The 26,212-nt window shown below is 34.7% G+C and overlaps 1 protein-coding gene across 3 annotated transcripts in view; it reads right to left on the bottom strand.

The window, feature by feature from the left end:
• LOC149556342 (uncharacterized) overlaps positions 1 to 26,212 on the bottom strand; it is a 266,842-nt gene that overhangs the window by 1,720 nt on the left and 238,910 nt on the right. For 2 of the 3 annotated variants that reach the window (XM_089830610.1, XM_089830609.1), the window contains 2 exons: positions 23,804 to 23,878; positions 23,374 to 23,504 (listed from right to left, as the gene is read on the bottom strand). In XM_089830610.1, the coding sequence (XP_089686736.1) occupies positions 23,374 to 23,504; positions 23,804 to 23,878 (206 nt within the window). Of the gene's footprint in view, positions 1 to 21,573; positions 21,789 to 23,373; positions 23,505 to 23,803; positions 23,879 to 26,212 lie in introns of those variants that run through there. The other variant, XM_089830611.1, reaches the window with a different exon arrangement.

Below are 26,212 nucleotides of genomic sequence, written 5' to 3'. Positions count from 1 at the left end.
GAAGCGCTCGTCGTGCATCACAACCTCTTTCCAAACACAGTCTACCAACTTGGGAAACAAACAAGAAAAGAGTAACAAAAATTGAATTTTATAATAAGAATTGTTGCAAGAAATTCTTGAGCATCTTGTTTGAATTTAATTTCTATAGCATCTTTGCTAAAAGTTGACCCAGTGCAGTTGATAGTTCCAGATTCACATCCTTCAATTGCTGTAGCATCTTTGCTAAAAGTTGACCCAGTGTAGTTGATAGTTCCAGATTCACATCCTTTATATTTTGAACTGATTTAAGGCTTTTTTTTTGTTTGGCTTAACTGATTTAAGGCTATTCTTTGTTTGGCTTCTCAAAAGTACAAAAGACGTGGATGGTCATGAAAGAGGAAACTAATGCAAAAATATTCAAAATATAAGAGCAATCTTGCATCGAACAAAAATATTCTCTTCACTATTTGTTCGTTTTGAAGGTACTTCACTTGCTTTCTGGATATTGCGTTAGTATTTGTTAAATTTGTAGCCACATTTCACCATTTATATGTTTTCATGGTCTCATAAGTTCCTATCTTAACAGTACGAACATCCAAACCATCAATGTGTCATGTCCCTATTTTAAGATATGGTAATAATAATTATATAATACAATATTATTAAATAAATAAATGATAATAAAATGATATATAAGAATTAATATAAAAATAAAAGATTATAATAATGTATTATTATATTATATAAATAATAATGCATATAATATATTTAAATAATTAAATAAGAGTAGCATTACAATGAATAAGTAAATAAAATTAATTGTAACAAAGAATATTGTAGAAATTATATATCTTTATAAATAAGATTTAATAATAAATGATGAATAACATAAAATAAATAAGTAAATAATATAATATTAAATAATAGAATTCAATTAAATTTAACAAAAAGTCAAGAGATGTGTAATAAAGAGATGTGAGTCCTTCCAATCAAGATATAAAAGGAAGGAGAGTTCATTTGACAAAGGAAGGAAGAGGAGTAAAAGAAGGATTGATTAATGGAAGAGGAAAATAATGAGAAGAAAATAAGGAAAGTAGTGTTTTAAAAGGTTGGAATGATGAAAGGGTGTGACTTTTTGAAAGTAATTATGGATGGTTGCAACTCTTCGAAAGGGTTGTAATTATTAAGTGTTGTGACATTTTGAAAAGATTGTGATTATGAAGGATTGTGACTTTTCAAGGATGTAGATGACAAATATAATATGGTAGGATTGGGAAACAATTATACTCAAGAGTTGGGCTGCTGAACCTTAAAGTAGAGAAAGTAAAAGAACTAAACTAATATATATTTTGAATGAATGCTACGAACTAATATAGTATATATTCTATGTTCCCCCGAGTTTTTGGGATGGGGACAACAAGGGACAGCAGGACGAATTTCTGTGTTGGCAAACTTTTTTGTCGATCTTGGGGATAGGGGGAGACAGCAAATGGGAACAACTATATAAAAATAGCGAAAATTAAAATATATAGAAAAATTTAAAATATTTATATGAAAACATGGATAAAATATCTACCTATACATAATAGAACCTTAAAATATAAGAATCAACAGAATTTGTATGCCAAATTTGTGTTACTTTGAGAGTTAGTCTAATATGTTCTAGAACTTAAAGTTGAAGACCCCTAGGTGTCCCCAAGACTCCAAGATGTGTCTAGGACAGGGACGGCTGAAAATATACCTGAGATGCATCCCTGGATAACACTGTATATATTTTGTGAAGAATTATACAATGTAGAACGATAGGAAATCAAAGGTATGTTCATGATATTTTGATAATAGAGATAAATATGAATCATTTGGTAGATAAAATTATCAATCAAGAATTGATAATCATGCTTGAGATGAGAACTTTCTAGTTCTCATAGAAACCAAGTAAGATGGTAGGGGGCATTCACTAGAATGACAAGTTGCTCTTAAGAGAACTTAGAGATTAGAGGGCATTCTTGACTGAATGTAGTGATTATAAATTGAAACCTAGTGAGAGATTTGTAGAGAATCTCTTAAACACAATATATATCTATTGTAGTGGTTAATCATATGCATATGTTAGAGACAAGAGGCTTGGTTAGAGGTGGAATCTCTACCAAGTATGTGTTGTTACTCAATTCACTCAGTAATAGAGATCTCAAAGGCCTTAGAACACACTCTTAACATGATGGTTTCCTAACTGGGAGCTATTCTCATCAGAGGGTTGGGTAAATCTGAGTAGAGCCTCTTTCTAAGGATTAGGTGGGTTTAGTATGGGAATTTGTGCTTAAATGATTTAATTATTATTTATCTTGTTAATTGCTAATAATTGTTTCATAATGATATATGTTTATGCTATCTTTTCCATAGACTAACAATTGCTAATAGTTTTTTTCAAAATCATATATGTTTATTCCATAGTAATTTTGCTCTGTCTTCTTATGTAATCTTCTCATGGTTGGTTATTGCAACCAACTTTCAACAACCTTTAAACATGGCCAATAGTCATCTTTATTTTTTATTGCCAAGCACAATTAGAAAATGTTTATTCTTCAGTGTCATTGTAGAGCACAATTCAAAAATGTGTATGTCCTGGAAGGACTCTGCAAGACTCGACTGAGTTAGAGCCCTGACTCGGCTCGAGACTCAAAGAATCTTGTAACGATGATTAATATTATAACAAATAGCCATATATAAAAACAATAATAACTTAATTATAGATTATATAGTAATAATTTATTGTTTATTAATATCATAATAATTAACAATGTATAATTAAAAATATATAATAACAATAATTATTGTAAACAATAAATAATAATAATACTACATTATTCATAAACATATGTATTAAACATATATTTCTATTAACCTAAAAATCCATACAAAACATATTATAATATATATCTATATATATATATACTTTAAAATAATTGGAGTAGTAATGTTAAATCTTTGAAACATTCCGACCTTGGAAGGCCTTTTTCCTTTTTTCTCCACATGTAAGTATAAAAAGGGGAAGATAAAAAACAAAAGGGAAGAAACACTAAGAACCAATCAAAATGGGAGTTGTGTGTACAGTCAGCAAATGTCCCTTCAGCAGGAACATCAAATTGGAGAAGAGGAATTGGAGGTTGGAATTAAAACAGCAAACAATATATATCAAGGTCTGTAGTAAACATACAGTCAGCAATTAATAAAAATAAAACTAAGGAAATCATTACATTTATTTCATCAAATAGGATAAGAATAGATAACTCATTTTAGGGGCATTATCTACAGAAGGCATGAACACTGCAAATAATCTCAAACATTGTTCAAGAGTCAGGAGACAATAACCTATGTTCAAGTAATTACAACTCAGTTCCATTTCAGTGCACCAGCAATTCATTTAAAAAAAATATTATTTGTGGGAGTCCAAATATTGAAAAACAAATATCTGATTCATCCATATCAGATCTGCCCAATAGAGTTTCTAGCCTTCTTCAGACAGAAAAAGACACTGCGATCATACAAATAGGAGACAATCTGAAAAAGTGATATAATTAGATTTGCAAGCATTCAAGTGTATATTTGAAATAGCGCCTAAAGTGTTATGTCTCCATACATATTATTTTACCAGACATAGGAGAACAATTTTCTGAAGCAATCTCTCTCTCTCTCTCTCTCTCTCTCTCTCTCTCTCTCTCTCTCTCTCTCTCTCTCTATATATATATATATATATATATATATATATATGAAACAGATCATTCTACGTGATTGTATATCAGAAACAGCTAATCTCTGTCACTATAAGTAACAGCGGGATCATGCTTCACAACATATCTCATATTGTCATATTAGTTTGACCAATCAAGATCTATTTTAAATTGCATAGATTGTGATGAGCCAGGCTGGCTCAATTTCAAACTAATTTGATAATTTACCGGTGGTTGTTTTGCAAAGATTAACCCTTTTAAGTCCTTTTTGAAAAAAATATAAATTGCAGATTACATATAATAATGTGCACATGAACAAGAAATTGTAAATACTTGTAATTAACCAGCAATGATTTGTCTTATTCATTCAGTAGACAATAGAAATACATTCTCTTGCAATCGACATCCAAATGAAATTGCAACAAATTATAGGGAACCTGAAACCTGACGCAGCCCTGAAGTTTAGCTGAAATTGATCAAAATCTTCATGCAATGCAAGGGAACTCCTAGGCGTCAGTTTGACATCAAGCCTAGAAGGCTCATGCAGCTGCTAGATGGAACAACTACCTTCAAGAAAACTCCATAAACCTGATCCCTCGTTGTGACTCATAAACAATTACTCTGTCAGCATTCTCAAACTCCTCTAAATTGTCTTCACCATTAAAGCTCAAACATAGCTCTGATTTAAGACACTCCTTACAGAAGTTTTCAGTGTTTATTTCAACACCTTGAATACTGAATCTCTGAAGAAAATCATGTTTCACCAAGCTGCAGAAACCCTTGGAAGTCACACCAATTTCATGATGAAACTCACACCAAAAAAATTATCCAATTCATAATAAATGCATAATGGTCGATTTTCTTTATGAGGCCTTTACCTATACTTCACTCCAAAAACAGTTGCTTTTATTTTTAATTTAATTCGTTAAATGCTCCTCATGTGAGATTCCCTAGCTTTTTCTCTAAAACATTAAATACATTTACTTTTTCATGTGCTCACGTTGACTTAGGAAAATATTAAATAATTGGCCTCCTTTAACAAGTGTTATTTAAAACCACATAAAGTTATTTGACCTCTTTCATTAAAACAAATTTGTAAATTAACATTATAGTAGCTATATCATTAATAAAGTGACTTTATTAATGATCAAATATTACTAGTGCACCAAATAAAGTCATTCCACTATCCAACTACAAATGAGTCAACCATTGTGTAGACCATGAGTCTAGTTGCCTTGCCAAATACAATAACTCCTCAACATTGACTTACTATAAATTGTGTTTCTACCAAATATGATAGAGCCCCATGAGTCTAGTTGCCCTGCCAAATACAATAACTCCTCAACATTGACTTACTATAAATTGTGTTTCTACCAAATATGATAGAGCCTATTGCCAACTACAAAACTTATATGCCAAATATAGTTTGCAATGTTATTAGAGCATTTATACTACTAAATGGAATAGTGCACATGAATGGCAAAACATACATTTATTGATCGTGCCGAAGAATTTACATTACCAATACCTATGATATCTAGAATTACCATATCCCTTCCCATTCCCTATGCTCCTTACATATAGCGCTCGGATTGGTTACTAGAACCAACCGTCGCGACCCTTGGTACATGACTTTTCCTAAAAACTAGTTAAAGTATTTTGTTTTTACGTAATTACCATCTACAAAATCCCCCCTAACAAAGAAGTCGTTTTCCAAATGATTGTATCAACAATTAACTTATGAAAAAGGGTAAGATCATGTCCCTAGAGTGGTGGATGCTTGCAACTGTGCAAATTGTTGTCTGAAAAGCCTCACATCCATTCCACCACCATTTGTTTAGTGTGTGCACCTTGTAGAAGCCGCACTACGTCCATTCTATCTTTTTCCACTATTGCCAATTGTTTTGCATGCATAGATGTCTCTTGTGCGAGCCTAGATTCCAATCTCTCCACTTGCTCCCCTAGAATAATCCAATCACCCTCCGTCTTTGCCAATTCTCAATTAGCTTGTTGTAGCTCCATAAAGGTAGGCCAAAAAACCCAATCTCATCTCAGATAGAACAGCCAAGGAAGGGCCATGTGCTTGTACAATTGTAGATACTTGTCATTATTGAGACTGTCCCTCTACTTCTTCAATAGGCCATCGATGTTCCATGAATAACTTCTTGAACTCCTCTTGGCAACTATGCTTCATAATTGCAAAAGTGATTTAGCTACGAAAACTAAAGTGGTCATGTCCGCTTCCTTGGCTATCCTTCTAATCTTGCGCCTAGCTCTGGTCATAGCCTCCAGTTCCTTGAGGAATCATTGGGTGCACTCTTTTAAGTGTGTTGGTATTCCTTCTTCTATGTACTCACTTTCCACTTCCACGTCTGCAAGCTCCAACTCTAGACACTCTTTATCTTCATGAAGCTCTAGAGATGGTTTCTCTATCATAAGTGGTGCAAGATCCCTCATCAAGGTTGGGGAAGGGGACAGTATGTGCTCCATTCCAAGCTGAAATTCAGCATGTAGATTATTTGCCTCCTCCACCATACCAAATTACTTTTATTCCTATGGCCCTATCAACTCTCAAGTTTGGGGTGTTGCCATTGTTTTGCTCATTCCTTCTGTAGGTGCCACCACCAATGCAATTAGTTGTGTTGTCTCAATGCCCTGAGGGGTACTAATTCGTACTGTATGGCCTACCCCTTTTGTGGCCCTTCAACCCACTACCTTAGTACTTGGTGTTTTGCTCACTAGAACAAGATGAGTCATAGATGAAATTTGGGAAGGTGCAAAATTCATTCGCTTAGCTCCCCAATCTTGACAAGTGGGCTCACTGCCTGCTCATTTTTTGCTTGTGCCTTCAGTGCTACCTATCTGTTTTGTGTGCGTACAACCCTCCTAGCTTGTATGCGCAATGTCTCTTTGATGCATACAGCCTATGCTTTCTTCACCCGTACGACCAATGCTTTCCTTGCTCGCACAGCTATCCTTTGTATCCAGACTTGCTTCCCTTGTAGTCGTATGCCCTTGATTTCCATCCTTAGAAGTCGTATGCATACGAACCCTATTTGTACGACCTTGGTCTGTACATACAACCTCTTCTTTTGTCCAGCTCGAATCTTTGGTGTACATACAGTCCTGCCTTGTGCTTCTAGGTTCGTGCATACTACTTATTGTCTTCGAAAGCAGACCCTCTACCACCTACACCATTCTACGTCTTCTGAGGTTCCTTCCCTTGTTCTAGAAGTGCAATCTTCTCTCTCTTCATCCCAGCTAGATTCCTCCTGCTCTTCAAATGACACTTCTCCATCCTCTTTAGTGTTGCCTTCTTCCTATCTATCCTGTGTGTTAACTGTTGTGTTCTCTCTTGCCTTTTTCTTGCGTGGCTCTACATTTCCTCCTTCCATGGCACCCAAATGTAGCCAGTAGAGCATGGTAGGCTTATACAGCTCTACCCTATTCGCTGGAACAAATTTTCCCTAATGTTTACTATAAATAGTTTTTCAAAATGGAGCCAAAACTCACCATTGGCCACTGGAGAGCCTAATAACTCCACAAGGTCCTCTAAACACCAACATCAGTCTACAAGGATCCAATGATAGACCAAATCCATCAACTCTATTGCAACTCAAAAATAGGGACATTACAAAATTCTATTTGCAAAGAAAGTGGACAGATGCAGAACTTAGTAGAGAAAGTTGTTTAGGCTTAGAGGAATGATGAGGAGTGATGGGGACTTTAAGGCTCAATGGCCAAATCAACGAGGAAGTTTTGGAATGTTCCCAAATTCCCTTCTTTACAACTATGATAGCTTAATGCTTCAAATAGGGCAACCCTCAAGCTTGACTTAAAAAATGACTTCCCAAGGCTTCAAATGCTTAGTCCAACCTAGAATAACATGTTCTGATTGGTTACAAAGTTTTATCCTTCTATCTTTCCTACAAACCCCAATTTGCCCATTTTAGGCATGGTAGCCCAATTAGCACTCTAGTGGCTATTTTTTACCGTTTTCTCCAAATCTTTCAAAACAACCCTGCAAGTGGATCACTTTTTCAAGTACCCTTTTCGGATTATTAAAACATATCAAAAGATTAGGCATGATTGTTTCAGACCAAATATGCTCTGCTGCAAATGTGGGCAGTTTTTAGGGGGCAGTTTTTAGGGCTTAAACACCCCACTTTTCCAAAGGAATTCTATGATATATTCAATCCCCAACCTTGAAACTCAGGAAAGAGTTACATTATGAACCAAATCAAATAAATATCAAATCAATTTGATTCTATGATCTCATTTACTAGAAAAACCCTCACCAATTTGCTCCAAAACCTAGGGCTTTCTAGTTAGATACTTTCCCAACACTTCTAGACTTCAAATAAAAGACCGAACACCATCCATTCAACTATATTAAACGACTTCAAATATGAAAATACCACTTTATTAAGTTGGATCTTCTACTACTGTAAGTAAACCACCAAAACTATGTGCTTTTCTTCACTCAAAACTCGGGATATCCCTATAATCAACACTTTCACCCACACTATTGAAGTCAGTAATGTATATTACATGTTACTAGGGGTCTATTCCATGAGAAAATATAGAGACATTCATGGAATTACTCCCCAAAACATCAGATCTGTCAAACAGTGACTTTTATACCCAAAACCCTTAAATCCTATCAGCACAATATATTGAATTGATTGAAAACAGAATTACACTATCATCAATGGTAGGAGAGTGACTTAGAGTTTGAGGGTTTATGGGATCCATCCAAGATGCTTTTTTGAACTCAGGGATTTAGGAGTTTTATTGCATCTAAAATCACAAGTTACTCACAAATATCAAGGAACCATTCAAATTGCAAGAACAAACTATTCTTCTTATTCCCAAAATGCTGAACAGTTCGTACAATAATGTGCTTATTGCTTCCTTGATCACCAAATGCCTTGAACATGCTTAAATAGGATGTGAGTCAACTTCCACAACCGACTCCAATCGGTTGTAAGTCATTAAACCTTAAAAAAAACCCAAACTATGGTTTCTCTCCTAAATGCAACTAACCGTTACAATTCAACAATTTGAATTCGTAACTCTATTTTAAATGACCTCTACGGACTTCTAACTTATCAAACTTTGTAATTTGATCCTTCTATGATCCCTTTACATTATTCATGACCTAATGAACCTTCTCTGATCCACTGGAGCACTATGGGCCCTTGTTACATTGATTTTGGTCCTAGGGTCCTAACACTTGATTTTTTACATCATATATTTTGTTGTCAAATGCCATACTTGGCTACAATAGGTCCCAATTGACCCTCATGCCTTCTTGACTTCCTCCATACTTCCTCAATATCTTCATGTAATGTTGTTGTCTTAGTTGCTTCTACACCAAGGAAGTCTTACGGAATGAATGGCATTGCGCTTGAGGACCAGTGGGGATGGACAGTGATCCTAGGCAATGTTGAGAAGAATGAAAGATGTCATAGGGTACCATTTGGGACGTGTGTAAGAAGACAAAGGTCATGCCGGAAATGAATCTTATGAAGGCATTTAGGGATTGAGTGTAATCAGTCCTTGAATTGTGATCAGAGATTGAGAAATGCCAGTATGTGGAGCATGATGCTTAAAGAGGCTAGGGTGTGAGGGCTTTAACCATTAAAAGGTCTGGAGGGAGCCATTAAGTGGATGAGATACTTCGTGATCAGTTGAAGGATCCTGGGAGTTGATCCAGAAAAGTTGCAAAATTATTCCTTGTACATAGGACATGTGATTAGAACAACTTTGCTCCTCAACAGAAAGTTCGTAATTAGGTTCCAAGGTATTTGGGGAGGACCTCCTAGGGCTCTAGTTTCCTTATGGCCATTCCAAAATATTTCTCAAGCTATGTCACCATATCATTACAAATTTCTCCTCATAAGCCCTTATGGATATCCTTTACTTGGTATATCCATCCTTATAATCGTTGGGAAGAACACCATCTCTTCCTAGGCATTATGGATATGCACACTACGCATATCCATCCTCACATATGCATTGTTATCAACTCTAACAGTATATACTGTCCTTAAGACATATTTAATCTCTAACCTAATTCCTTTCTACAAATTTCAACATTTAGCAAGAATATCTTTATGATCTCTTGATCGATTCACTGAAAGTAAATTGAATATGGATTCACAAGAAATGGTTGTCTTGATGATATTTTATTTTATTCATTGAACCTCTATCCGCTCATTGTACCGTCTTTAACTTCTATTTTCTATGAGACTTGACTTTGCAATTTTTGATATCTTCCTATTATGAATGTGATTATTTATTTGAAACTCGCTGACTTCTACAATCAATACTCCAAAACATCTTGTCCAATCCAAATCGACAACCAATAGCAGCAACAAGGAATCATTGATAACGGATGCCTAGATAGTGTTCTATTGGAGTTCCTTCCCAATACTAATCATACAAGGAATATTAATATTATGTCACCTTGACTTTGGTATAGTTGTAATTTTCTATGCATTGGCTGAATTATATTAGTCTTCTAGTATTACTCGTATTATCACTAGCTGTTGAAGATTGTAGCTGCAATAGAGATCTTTATCTCTAGTCTTATGAAGTAGAAATATGTTTGTTATGACCATTATGGTCATTTTCAGCTGAAAGAGACATTTGTGATAATATTTAAGGTAATATTATATAAAAAGACGTGTCATACGTTATGCGAAGAGGCATGCATATGGAATATGAACTATTGAATATTTGGAAATATGAAGGGTCTTGTATTTGAAATTTGAAGAGACCTTTGTGTGCAATATGAAGTCTCATTTCAATCTATTTAGGTGATTGCTCAGTGCATTGTAGGCAATCAAGTGAAATCTTTGCACTTGAACCATTTTTATTATCAATAAAAAGGAATTTTTTTTTGTGTGGTTGGGTTTTTTCCTTCAATCTTGCATGGTTTTTTCCAAGGTAACTTTGTGTGTCTCGTATCTATTTTGCTCTCTTATTGCTGTTTATCATTTATTTCTGGGCTAAACTTAACACTACCTTCATAAATATCTTCCAAGCCAACTTTACAATAGCCGCCATTATATATATCGTGTTAGAAAATTGATATTCCAAATTATAATTCTCTCTGAATGATAGTAAGACCTTGATAGTATCAATCTCACTTTTTAGAGAGTGATTAAAAAATAAATATTTGATTTCCTTATGTCCCATTTTATAATAATTTATACCAAGTAGGATGAATAGTATATGGTTTCCCTCAAGAATATTCCTCCACAAGATAGTACTGAGTTATTAATAGTAGGAAAGAAGATTGACTGTAGTCTTCAGCAGCCAATTGTGATGTCCCTTCTTTTTATAATTATATAATTATGATTTATTAATTATTTATTTTTATTAGTATTATTTATTCTTAATACTTATATTGAAAAGGGGATGGCACAACACTTTGGTAACTGAGCTTGTATAAATACATTTTGATCAACCAATTAGTGTGAATAAAAAAGTAGGAGAATGCAAGGTAGATAACTTTTATCTAGATTAAAGGCAATATTGGAGATTAAAGACACTGACCTTGTAAGGAGTGAATATATCGGGTATCTGACAAACAATATGTTAGAGCAGCAATAAAATTATCGCAGTGACTTCATAATAGCAAGACTGTGCTACTGTTTATTTAAAAAAGGAGAAACTATGTATTAATGAATGAAAAGCAATTGATATTAGAAGTGCTGATTTTGAGATGTAATTACCTTTGAGAAGATTAGTAATATTGCTTATGCTGGATAGTCAAAACTAATAACAGAAACTCCACATATCAATAAAGAAACAAATGGCAACACATGCAAGTTATGGAGACTTCATGAACAGCGAAGACATCTGATAAATATGCTTGGTATTAGTGCCACCTAGTATAAACTCTCCTTTTTAAAAAGCATATTCCAAGAATGGCTCCAAATGAGTGCCTTTCCCTGTGCCAGTTTTAACAGGTGTTGGGTCGCTATTTTCAAACAACGAGTATATTTGTGTACCAAGGAACCAAAAACCCAGCATAAGAGAAGCAACATTTGTTCCACTCTTTTATTCTATTAGAATAAAGTGGCGAGAGAAACTGAGAGATCAGATGTTTGAATCACACTAAGGAATTATTCAGAGAAGTGAAGGAGAATCTTCCAATGACAAACAAGCATCGAGTTCAGTTACTTCCCAGCCGCTCTACCTGCTACTCAGAATACTACTTCTAAGTATGATTTTGTCAAGGTTAAATTTGGCTTGGAGACATTATAATGTGATGTCCAATTTCCTTCTCGGCATGATGCTAACTGTCACCAAGGCCAAGTATTTTAGTGGAAGATAAATCACTGAAGAGAAGAATGAAAACATCAATATTTATAACACAGCAATTGCATTATAACCTACAATATAACAAAACAAAACAAAAATTGCATTATAATGGAAGAGACCATGTAAAAGAAATATGAATATAAGTGATGAGGATCATGATTAATATGCAGAAAATGAGAAGTTGAAGGCAGCAATGATATGTTATAAAGAGCAGCAATTTCATTGTTTAATGGATGTGACTGCCTTTAACGGTGTAAGATTTGTTTGGCATTAACAAAAACAAAATATTAATCACCGAGGCACTATCATACAGAAGTTGATTGATATTATTAATTGAGCCTAATAGAGTTTTGATAGTCAAATGGTAAGAATAAAAAGATGTCTCACAATGAGACAATATATAAGAAGCGGTCATTTTGAGAGATGACAAATAAAAAAGATGTGAGAAAGATACAAAACTAAATATCTATAAAAGTCATCCAAGGAGGGTAAAAAAACAGCAATGGAGCAAATGAAATAAATATAAAGAAGATGATAATATTGTAAAGACATCAATAAATGTGTATGTAGTACAATGGGTATGTGTGAGAAATAAAAGAAGAATCTTTTATGGAAAAATAATTGCGATGAGTTTGTGTTGACCAAAAGTCAAATCAGAATTTGATGAGTGCAAGTTGCCTACTAAAAGGTGTATCTCAAAAAGAAAAATGCATCTCTTGGGAAGCATGGTCTCTTCAAAGAAACGTTGAAGATATAAATGATATGTGAAAATAATATGAAGATTATGTGCTGTGTATGAGAGAATATAGAGGAATACACACCAAATTGAGGAGCAGATTCGAGAGATCATTAACAGCATATGTAGCAGGTTTAAAGGAAACCTTAAGGCAGATTCACAGCAATTAAAATTGCGTCTACATGTATTTTGAGAAGAGAACTTGAGAAAGATCCAAAAGGGATATAAGTGAAGAATATAGTGCATTTGGAGAAGATTAAAAATTGCAATCATTCATCATCCATTGTAGAAGCAAAATTATAAACACCCAAATCCGATCATTTAAATGTTTGATCATACTAGATCACAACTTATTCCTCTAGAGTCATATTAATCAAATAATTCATTTATTTAATTAATTGTTTGTCTTCTACAGTCCTAGGTAAATTAATTCATTTAATTTATCTAATGTCCCTGATCCTATTTAATTAACGAATCTCTACTTTGTTTAATTAAATAATTAATCCTAATTCTCCTATAGTCGTCCTATTGATTATCTATTTAATTAATCCTCCTTGCTAGCAAATCCTTCTTAGTTAATTAATTGATCTATAATTTATCTAAAGTCCAATTCCTTTAACTAAATAAACTCCTCAATTTAATTAAATAGCCTTTCTTCAAATTTGATTTAAAAAGAATTCAAAATTCATAAAACCCCCATCCACTTGCAAATTCTTAAAAAGAACACTTGCACCATTCAATACCAACTCAATTAGGTGAGTGCATCATTTGCTTAATAACCCCTACCTATTTTCTCACCGTCCACTTGGATTTTCTACCAAGCCTACATGCCCTTTAATAATTTTTTATTGCCTAAACCCTAATTAAACATGTATACATTCCTACGCATAAAGATTAGGGAAACAAAGTCAAGATTTGGCCATCCATCCCAATCCCAAAAGGGCATGAAATAAATCTTCCCTAAATGATCCTAAATCTTGTCCTCTTTAAAAGGTTTTAATATTCTTTTTCACATTCCTCCATATCCCTTTTGAGATTTGAGACAATAAGTGCCTTTATGGCATGTCCCTTTCTTAGATCCCAAAGTCTATTCACCCACTATTGGGTTGATATTTGCCAACCTCTCACTAATAGTTGAAAACCCTAAAACCTTTCCTAGCATAGACGAAAATAGCCTCTCAATTCCATACCCAAGATGATTATGCAATTTTTGAGAGCTCTCTATATGTGTGCAACTTTGAAGCTATTTTAAATGTAATATCCCTTTCTGGATATTTACTGTAAAACCCCTTGATATAAAAGTGTAGATTTAAAACCGAACAGAAAGCCAATATTTGATACAAATACCAAAACTTTAATTGATTTGCAACCTATAGATTTGCATACAAGAAATTCAAAAAAGTTTGTTTTATTCCTCCGATATTCAAAAGTACATACATAAATTAGGAATTAACACAAATAGCTGCCAAATAACGTTACTGTATTATACAATAACAATACAATAACATGCAACAACCCAAATAATTCAATCTTATAAACAGAAATAACAGTCAAATTGGAAATATAAATTAAACCTGTAAGAAGGCTAGGTTTGCGTCCAACCTCCAAAAGCTTCTTCAAGGGTTTGTGTCCTCGAAGAGATAACCAGTCACTGTTTCCAGCTCCCAGATTAATATTTGTTTATAAATATTATCCTCTTCATAAATTCCCATGTGGAGCTTCTTGTACTTTTTATCACTTTTCCCAATGTGATGCACGCTCTTTTAAACAATGTGGGATAAAGCACCTTTTTGTCTTTTAGTTATTTAAGAGAACATAGTACCTTTTTAAAAATAAAGTGACAAGTTAAATGAACTTTAATAGTCACTTAGTCAATAAACCATATAATCATCAGGCATTAAAATAACTGATCAAACGAACTCGGATAAGCACGTGCAATACCTCATTGGAAAGCTCTCGGCAAGACGCTTCCAAACCAACACTGGGATATCATGAATACTGAGCTCTGTTTACTTACTAAAAATAGTAAGTATCCAATCAACCTACCACAACTGCTTTGATGGGTCTGAAACTGGAAATGTCTAGGCCAAACCTCGAACTAAACCCCGTAAAGAACCTTTTCACCTCCAAAACCTAGGCGAAGTGAGCCAGCAACACAGAGTTATAATGTCCCAGAAAAAGGGGACATTACAAAGCCTCCCTTCTCAAAGATTGCTTGCCTTCAAGTAATCCGCTCATACCTGCAGAAACCAAATGCTAGGATCCCATACTCGCCTCGAGAATGAGATTCTACTCCTCAGCTGATGTAACCTGGCATGCATCATCCCAAATCTAGAATGGTGAAACAATACAATAGGAGTCAATGTGCCAAATAATTGAACGCCAGGATCCCAAGTCTCACCATAAAGGGACACCAACAGCCATGTGCTGCTGTCTTGTGTGCCAATACCCTCAGTCAGCATGAATGCCTCATTCCCTGAGTGACTTTGCGAGTCTCTACTATCAAGTGAAGATGGGAGCTCAACAATATACCAATATCCACCCCAAGATGATAGCAACCAAACTCTCCAACAAGCTCCCCAATTAAAAGCAATACATAGGGAAGCTCCACCTGGATCCTAAGTTAGAACTTGTGCACTGTCTGAGATACCCTTGACCAGCTCCTAAAATATTTGTACCACTGTACTACTGTAATATTTGTATCGATGACAATGATAGATCTAGCCAATCTGACTCCACCATCATATCACCCTAGTGAGAACGGTGTAATCCTAATCTTTGGAACTCTGATGTGTTAGAAGGTTGAAACAAACAGATCATAATCATGTGACTATGTAACAACACAGCATGATCTGCCAGATGTAAGATACTATTAACACTTGGATTCCTGATTACCCAATCAACATGACCCTGGGTAAAGGAAAGAGTGGGTGGTGAATCATCAACATCATGAGTGCTAACACTATCTTCAATATCCCGTTGAATAAAAAATGTAGACACCTCATGTGGAACGTAGGGTAATGTGTGTTCTCCCCACTCATCTGCAAATAACTCATTGACCCTTGAAGGCCAAATAGAACTAGCGAATATATTACCAACATAGATGGGAAAATCACTGATAGCTGGAATATACCAACAAGAAAAATCATCAATCAACAAGTAGGCCGTGGCCATCTTGTAAGAGCTGGGTGATAAATCTTTGGGTAAGCTGAACACCCCTTTAGAGCAAGCCAAGGATAAATCTAAACTTCCTACCCCACCATAAGTATTCTTGCTCAAGTCAAAGTCTTCATAAAAGGAAGGTTCACCCATTAATTGAAATCTCTGAATTATCCTCACTTGTGGTATCACTAACCATGTGCTTATGTGAAAATGTACAGCTGCTGTCATAAAATTCAGAATTTCCAAACTCATCAACTTGCTAGTCCATAGAATTTTTCTCATCATGGAAAGTCTCAAATGGAAAACACATGATTGAATTACATTGTTTGCCTTCACATCTACCCACGTTATGAATTTCTTCAATGATTTGTGTGGTTTCTTGTGCCCTTGAACCACGGTTGTCTTCTTCATAAGTGGCTGCCCCACTTGTTTGATTTACAGCTTAGTGGATGGTGTAATGTGTTAAGCTCAATTGAAGGCATAGCTCATCTACCTCACTCTCCTTGTCCCTTCCAAATTTTATTGCTAGATCTCTATCCATTAATAGTTGCAAGTACTCATATTTTATCATTTTCAAAGTTTCAAAGATAGTATGTAAAAGAGGACTTGTGACACCACATACATTCCCATGCCGAGATCCTCAATCAAATTGGCAGAATCATCTATCCTCATCAACACTTGGACAATCTTTTCCTCTTTGACCAAAAGCATATCCAATAAGTCAAGGAGTGATAATGGTTTTTAATCATCTCCTTTGAACACAAGTGGGCTGTCCTTCGTAGAATTCTTTGATTTCTCATTACCTAGGGGAACACCATTTTCAGATGTCCTCTAACTCAACGTGTGCTAGATCATCTATCTTGCCAACATTGCGGTCCATTTGCTTCTCCTCAATATTTAACATAATTTCCAGCCTAGTATCACCATAAAATTTATCCAAGTTAATTTTCATGTCACCAAATACGATACTGATGTTTTCCACGTCAAAATAAGATGGGGAGTCGCCAACGTTGGCGGTTTGGTCAACTCTTCTACCTGGGTCATCAATATGCTCATCAAGAGGACTAGTGTAAATAGCTCCATAAGTTACTTCTATCTCCCAATTAACCATTAGTATACTTGTGCCATAATTAGTATTTTGCATATTATCATGCGAAGGTTGCTCTTCTTTTTTGTACTACTATCAGGTTGATTGATATCTTCCCTGTGCAAATTTCTGTAACTGTCCTCTACAAGGAGATTTCGAGCCACTTCATAGTATTTGTTTCTTATCATATCCATCTTGTTTTGCAGCTCTAGTTGATGGTCCACATAATCAATGAAAAGAAATTCTTTTTGAAACTTTGACAAGAGTTTGTTATAATCATCATACAGTCTCCTTACTTCAGTTCTACATTCATAAGGATCTTTGACTTGCCCTAGGCTCTTCACTTCTTTCATCATTACGGATATATATCTTTACAACATGCCAAGCTACTATAATATACTTTACTAAAACCGACCACTGAATGTTGTTCTGAAACTGAGATATTTTGACAAACAGTTATCATGCAAACAATAGTATTCTCTGCTGGAATGAAATAATAATGGAGTACTACACTGATGGGAATCTCATCAAACACATGCAGTGTAACCAGTACTTCTTTAGGAAAACATAATACAATACCAAAAACATTTTACTGTCTGCTCCAAACGGCTTGACCTCTGTAATAATCTAACTAAAATTGACCACTAAGTATTTGTTTTGCAACTGGGGCATTTAATCAAACAATCACCACGCACCCATACTCCTTCAGTTATATAAGTATTCTATGAAAAAGATCTGTACCACTGTTTGTTTGAGTGTTATGAATTGAGAAGTTTAACCAGTAATAATGCCTATAAAATCCGCCAAACTAAATTAGACTGACCTCAACATTAAGTATTCATATCAATACAACTGACAGTGAGACAACGAAAACTTCCGGTAATTTATTTCATACTTGATTTGTAACTCCTCCATATTGGCATTGCCCTCTTATTTTGGGGGTTCACATTAATTATAGTCAAATACCAACAAATCGCAAGCAATGTGCAATATTTCTCTTTCCTTTTATTCTCTCAATAATACTTGTTCAAATATTTGAAATCGGATTTCGAACCACATTTTTAATATGGCCATCTTGACTTGGAACCATATTGCGTTATAAATATTGGCTTGCCATTTTTATCTCATAACCTTTTACATGTACCCACAGTTTTATCACTGTCTCTTCACATTTACGTGTCTCTAACAAAAATTCTTTTGGTTCCAAGTTGACATCCTTTAGATAGCATAGTGCATAGAGGGCATATGCTGGGAATTTAGACACCTTTATTTTGGGTGGTTCCTCCCAAACACATACTACCTGAACTGGTCGATAGTCGAGTTTTGTTTGCTAGTTTAAATCACATGGCCGGCCACTAGTCGAACTACTCCCTGTATGCGGCGTATAGTGGGGTCAATACTCAGTGGTGAAGGTGCTTCCTTACCATGACCCGTGCTGTGTGAAACCACTGCCCTTCACGTGTATCAAACTGGCCTGATTATGGAAAGATAAAGCCAGGAATGGCTTCCGGCCTGCCCAAGATAATAACTGATGTCTACGTAACCACACAAACCTAACCTGTAGCTGTTCCTTGACCCGTCAGGAGACCTCCCTCATGCCACGATTAAGGTCATCCTGGTGCCGAGAATGTCTTAACTCCAATGCCAAGAAACAGACCCTGTATTTGCCTTATTAAGCTCAACATCAAGCTTCCAACTGACCCACTTCCACGACTGGAAAAACTAACTAAAATATGTGAGGAATGTAAAAACATCCAACCTGAATATACTAGACAAGATTGAAGACCTTCCACGAAATCTGATGCTATCCAACAAAACCTCTGATAACTCAAATAAAGACTTCTCTTGATTAGCCGACAAGCTCGTCTCCTTAATTTTCAATACTATTTTGGTTGAGAAAATCTTTTTGAGCTCAACCTTTGCAACTAGTGAATATAATGAGTCTTCCGCAGCCATGTCCCCACTCGCGATGAATTTCCATGAGACTAAAGCAAGGCCCATCTTCCTTCTTCACTATCTGAAACGTAGAAACAAGACACTCGACTAATATCTTTGAATGCTTCTAACGAGAGCACAAGCCGAATGCCAATCACTTCCAAACAATATCAATTATAGTTCCTTCTCTTTGTCATGGATTCAGCTCACTAAGATAACCACTTCCATTCTCTAAAGAATTCCAGTTATATCGTCACCTACGATAATATACTGTAACACTGATTTTCAAACCATGTACAAAGTTGGGCTACGCCTAGACTTCTAGCACATATTCCAAGGGTTTGTCCTTGAGCTTGCCCAGTCACAATAAGCCACCAGAGTTTTAAATATTTTTGGATTCATAAAACTTCTTGTTAAAGTCTCATGCCCTCCAAACCGGATAGAAATTACTTCTGATGCTGCAATCTCCATTAAATTTGTTACTAGGAAATCACATAGGCTGGTAGGAAGACCAGCTCTAATACCACTGTAATATCCCTTTTTGGATATTTACTGTAAAAACCCTTGATATAAAAGTGCAGATTTAAAAACTGAACAGAAAGCCAATACTCGATACAAATACTAGAACTTTAATTGATTTGCACCCTGTAGATTTGCATACAAGAAAATTAGAAAAGTTTGTTTTACTCCTCCGATATTTAGAAGTACATACATAAACCAGGAATTAACACAAATAGCCACCAAATAACGTTACTATATTATACAACAGCAATACAATAACATGCAACAACCCAAATAATTCAATCTTATAAATAGAAATAACAGTCAAATTGCAAATATAAATTAAACCTATAAGAAGGCTAGGTTTGCATCCAACCTCCAAAAACTTCTTCAAGGGTTTGCATCCTTGAAGAGATAATCAGTCACTATTTCCAGCTCCCAGATTGATATTTGTTTATAAATATTATCCTCTTCATAACTTCCCATGTGGAGCTTGTTGTACTTTTATCACTTTTCCCAATGTGATGCATGCTCTTTTAAGCAATGTGGGATAAAGCACCTTTTTGTCCTTTAGTCACTTAAGTGAACGTAGTACCTTTTTAAAAATAAAGTGACAAGTTAAATGAACTTTAATAGTCACTTAGTTAGTAAAGCATATAATCATTGGGCATTAAAATAACTGATCAAACGAACTCAAATAAGCACATGCAATAGCTTGTTGGAAAACTCTTGGCAAGCCACATCCAAACCAACACTAGGATATCAAGAATAATGAGCTCTATTTACTTACTAAAAATAGTAAGTATCCGATCAACCTATCAAAACTGCTCTGGTGGATCTAAAACTGGAAATGTCTAGGCCAAACCTCAAATTGAACCCCGTAAAGAACCTTTTCGCCCCCAACACCTAGGTGAAGTGAGCCGGAAACACAGAATTATAATCTCCCAGAAAAAGGGGACATTACATTGAAGATCATTTTCAATCAAGAAATTGTAGGTCCTTTTTGTTGTTATATTGTTGAAATCATAAACACACATACAACAATACTATCTAGGGCAAATTGTTGCATCAAAGATACTATAACACGGGTTACAATGGTTTGCATTCTTCTTTTTGGTCTCTCTTTTTATCTAATCTTGTATGTTTCTTAGCATTTGTGTTTTGAGTGTTTTTACTTGTTATTTGCCTTCCATTGATTTGCATTTCCTTGTACACAAACATAATAAAGGTGGGAATGCAATCCAAGAGGTAGGTGTCTCTGGTGAGTTGGTGCTCATAAAGAGATCAAGGGGTTGGCGCCTCTAGGAGTTGATGCCCATGAAGTGACCAAGGGGTTGGTGCCTACATACTCAAAAGTGGGAGTTGATGCTTCTAATGGATTGGGGTCTCTAGTAGGTTGGTGCCTACAAACTTTGTAAAAGAAGAATTATATAAAGCATTGTTTTTCCATGGTTCTCTCCCATTACGGTTTCCATGTAAACATTGTGTGCTTGAGTTCTAATGTAAAATCTCTGCTAGTTCTAACCTGAATATTTTTTCACTTTTGGCTATTTTGCATTTTGTCAGACACTTGGCATGCTAACTGTCTAAAGTCTAATTCTGAGTTTTGAATTTGTGTTTGATATTTGTTTTCAATGCCGAATCATAGATAAACAGATATAAATGAAAACCAGTAACATGTGAAACAAATGATGAACACACCATAAAAAATTGTCTCTTTGAATAACAATTGAAAGTAAAATGATATCAGAGTTTGATTGAGGTTTGATATTATAAGAATAACGAATAAGTTCCTTCAAATACGAAAGCTATAATTAATCAAAATAATTACACATGTATGGATGCATAAATAGAAGTCTGTTATCAAGTGGAAGCATGGCTGCCTCAAATGTCGACCAAATATGAAGTGGCCGACTGATATAGGCAGCAAATGACTCCTGAAATTCTAATATACAAAGCTGACCTCCAAAAACAAGCTGAAAAATGCAAAATGTGCCAAATCCTAACAAAATTCATTTCAAGTTATCCAAGAATAAAAATATGATTCCACCTCCAAGGCTTCCAAAATCAACCCAAATCACTAAAATATTTAAAATTGTTTTAATGGGGTTTTGCAACCGTGGCTCTAGCAGTTCATAAAATTCTTTCAATCCATAACCCCAATCAAATGACCATGAAAATGATACCAAATGGATGCTATAGATGTGTCGTGATCAAATCTGCATATATCTTCAACTTCGATGAACAGCCAAAATCCTAGCTGCCAAAGGAAAGTGAAAGCCTGGAATAAATATGCCCTCTCCTTGGCTGCTCCAATTCAAATCTGCAACAATATGCTCAATAAGAAACAATGGATGGATTTCACTCTAAAGGTGGAATTAGCTTTTCATCCAACCTGAGTTTTGTACTCGGAAATTATTGTCCCTGTTAAGCTTAGCCAGCTGAAAATGAAGAAATTTCAAGTATCACAAATCAAAAACACCATCTTTTAGGATGGAAAAGGAACCTTTATAATAATTATCTAACCGTCTTTTGAACCTCAAATCACATTACATGCTTTTTAATAAGTCTTTCCATCCCATAAAGTGGTCGCCCAAATTGGGAAAATATATATATATTTTTAAATTTATTTTAATATTTATTTCCATTTTATAAATTCACTTCATGACACTACAATTCACTTTATTTTATTTTAAAAGTGACTTTTCGCATAATATTATTTTATAAGGTCATAAACTTATATTTCACTTCTAATTTTTTATATTGATAAAAATAATGCGGAGTCTAGCATATCATCCCTTATATCTCCAAATCAACCCACTAAGATGATGAATGGTCTATGGGCTTATGGTCTCACTGACTGATCACTGAAGAGAAGGGAACATTACATCTTATGTGCATGATTGCTGCAATTCGGTATATAATGCTATTATGGTTGATAAATTTTAAATTGTTAAAAATTGTTCTTATACTAATTCACACCACCTACACCCCCGCAGTATAACTGTGTGCTCTTCATTCTAGCATTGGCTGATGAGAAAAATAAAATAGTCTAATTTTGGGGCATTGATCCTAATTGAATAACTCTATGAGCATGTTTCACATTTCCACCTGCCACATACCATTCTACATCTTTTATATACAGAGAGATCTGATATAAGTTGAGGACAGGCAGTAACCATGAAGAGAGAAATACATGACGAAAGAATAAAAGACATGGAAGAGGAGAAATATGAGAAGGTAAGGAAGAGAGAAATAAAGCTATCATTATCTTTATGATCTATTTTGTAACTCAAAAGCTGAAGCCTAGCATGTAATCAAGCTCATATACACTTATGTTAATAAAACACAACTGTTCTTAGTATATTGTTTCTGTTAGCTTCCACTGTCTATTAATAAGGTTTAGATTTGAATGTCGTATCAGCTAAAAGGTTAGAAAGTCCTTAAGTGGACAGTGAAATCTTGACTGTATCAGAACAAGATAATCCTAGATCACCTTAAGTTCTCTTATTCTCTCCTAACTTGATCATGACATTTTGATTCTCAGGTCCAATTACCACATTTACTATAGAACATACAAAACAGAAAGAACCTGGGTTATCCTAGACTTATGAAATAACTTCATTGAAAATATAGCCTGAAAAAGTCTGTATGTATGTCTGACAGACATTTGGTTCGTCTAGCCTCACAATGGATCAAAATTTTGTGAAAATGTAACAGAGATTTGATAATATTATTCCGCAATAAAATAATCATCAATGTAAACACATATTTCAGTAAATCCTGCTTCAACAAGAGGAAGAAGAGTTTGAAGGATTTAGTTACAGAAATTAAATTGAAATTTATAAGAAGGTCAAAAATAGTATATGATTTTGTAAAATAAAGGATGCTATAGAGATTAAACGTACCGATTAGGCCATGCAAGAAAAGAAGAACTCTTCAGATTCACCAAATTCATCAAAATTACACCTATATCTCCAATCATCCCACGTAACCTTACCAACATGACCATCAGTCTTCCTGTTCTAACCCTGAAAACCTAAGTTTTCGAGCATTTACAAATTAAGTTAATATTTATATGTATTTATCTTAAAGATGCATCATTGAAGGATAGAAAATTCAGCTAATCATAAAGCTAATCATTTGCAACACATACAAATTCAAGCAGTACCTATGTTCTTTACAGAGATTCATGCCTTTCAAGCATCACATTAAATTTAAGTCCTGGACTATGTAAAAGGAACACCTAAAACAATGAACACAAATTATTTGCTCATTGATTATGACATTCAGACACAATCATTTACCTAAGTTATTGGAAAAAAACACTAAAAATACCTCAAGTATATGTGTAGGGAACACAACCACCATAGGAATTCCAAGATAACCGAGTTCTGCTGTATTAGCACCGATCTGTCATAAGGACATATCAATATGGCCCATGCATTAATTCCCTTTCACTGGGTAATTTTGTAGAGAGAGAGAGAGAGAGATTAGTTTCCATGACTAACCAAAATAGGTTGATAGGACTCAGAGTATAATAGGCTGGGAAAAGAAAAGTATTTAGATATCACAGGTTTGAACAATATCTTAACTTCAAATACTTTAAAAAGATAAACAAAGAAAGAGTGAGTAAAGCTAAAGTGGCTAAATGCTGGGATATAAGATATAGCACAATTTCATAGAGCCTTATGAGAGGACCTCAAAAGAAACAAAGAGCTGATGAATATCAAACAGGATACCATGAAAGATTAGTAAAGCCATCGTGTCTACATCAAGATTTGTACTAGAAGAATCAGCTTGTCTTAAAACACAACAAAAGGGTCTATGCAGGATTTGGGAATGATCATAACAGGGTGTCCAAGAATGAGGGGATCCAATTGAAAAATCCTAGTAAGAAGTTGAATATTCCCCCTAAAGCCTCCCTAAAATACACGTCCAACAAATCTTTGGAAGCAGATAAAATACAAGTAAAGTGCATATGTCTTCTTGACACAAGATGCAAACAAGTGGAAGGGTCTTGGTGTCAAAACACATCTATTTCATCTCATATTCCAATAAGAGGTTCAATGCAAGCTAATAGTGATATAGATTACCCCCTAATTTTCTAAAACAGAGGCAACACCCGCTATTCTATCTTGGAATATCAAAGCTCATTTGTAACTTAGGGGTTTATGTTTTAAAAACCAAGAGCCAAGTGAAATTCATGCATATGTTTTCCAAGCATAGTTTGTCATGAGTCCAAATTGATTGTAATCAAAATGTGAATATTATATAGATTATTTATCTAATGATAAATACTCCATAAAATAGTATAATCTTACTTATGGTTAATGTGAAATAATAATGTTACTCAATATAAATAGAATCAATAATATATGGTAATGTTAACATTAATAGTTTAACTTTGAATATGTTCAAATCCATAGATAAATCAACATTTTAAGAAATATATATTATCTCGATTAATAAATAAACATTGAAATCAGAGGGTAGAAAATAAATAATAAATATATCCCTAACATGGGACCCATACACCATATGTCGTGACTTGACTAGTCAAGGGGCACGGGCCATTCAACACGATAGGTATAAATGCAAGGATGGAACATAGGTATTGGGGGAAAAATAGGACACGATATCGATTGCCATGTGATCAAGAGTAGGAAGTCTTGGAAATTGGGTATATCGACAAGTATGCAAATCGGGCTCCTTACAACATTGTGATCGGTCATCAGGGAGGACATCTAGTACAGACCACGTCAGCAATACAAAAACCTTCATTATACCTTGTCACGCCAGCGATCAAGTCAATGAAAGTAGGAATCATGTCAGTATAGTCAAGGTTTGCAAGTTATTCGAGAAAGATTTGGTAGTAACAATTAAGGAATATCCAATGCGAACAACCAAGCTTAAGTAAGAAGTATTGGAGGTCAAAACCATTCCAGCAATCATGCACGACATACCAATCACGAGGCACAAACATCCATAAAAACGTCACATCATCCTCAACAAAGGTAAGTAGGTGTAATGGTAGTGTAGGAATGTCTAGTTACTTGAGTTAATATGTATTATTAGTTATACTTAGGTGGATGTAGGGAATATGTAATTGTCTTTATTTATTGTGTAATGGTACTATTACCACAACTTAGTAATAGTAATATTAGCAATTCAATTTATATAAAAATAGAATTCTTAGGATCATATTTAGGAATTTATAATGGTTATATTATAATAAGAGATTAGATTATAGAAATAAATATATTTACATTGGATTATTAAGCTCAAGAATTGTATGTAATAATGGTTGAGTGTAACATAAGAATTGTAGTGGGTTTGATAGACAAACCTAGTAGACCTTAATGATACACCCTTTAAGAAGATGACTAACTAATCGAGGATTGTTTTGAGGAACAAAGGGGGTCTTCACAGAGGATTATGAGGCCTGACTTGAAAGGTAGTTTCAAGGAAGAAGACCAAACAATCAAGGGTCATTCCTTAGGACACAGGGGATCCTCCCAGAGGATTGGAAAGCTGGATTGAAGGAATCTTTAAGGATGTGTATAAATAATGGAATTCCTAGATATAAATCATTATAATGGAATGTAATAGTCTATGTTGCTATAAGTAAAGTCGTCCTAAGAAGAGGGGACATTACATAGTTACCATCCCATTCATCGCCATGGTTTAGTCATCTTCATTTCCATTTCAAAGAGCGGCACAAGTCATCAGTTATGGTTCATTTTT

The sequence above is a fragment of the Cupressus sempervirens genome, chromosome 5, assembly GCF_028749045.1.
Source record: "Cupressus sempervirens isolate cs-2001-9-10 chromosome 5, ASM2874904v1, whole genome shotgun sequence".
NCBI classification, from domain to species: Eukaryota; Viridiplantae; Streptophyta; class Pinopsida; order Cupressales; family Cupressaceae; genus Cupressus; species Cupressus sempervirens.
This window is presented reverse-complemented; position numbering and strand designations above follow the sequence as displayed.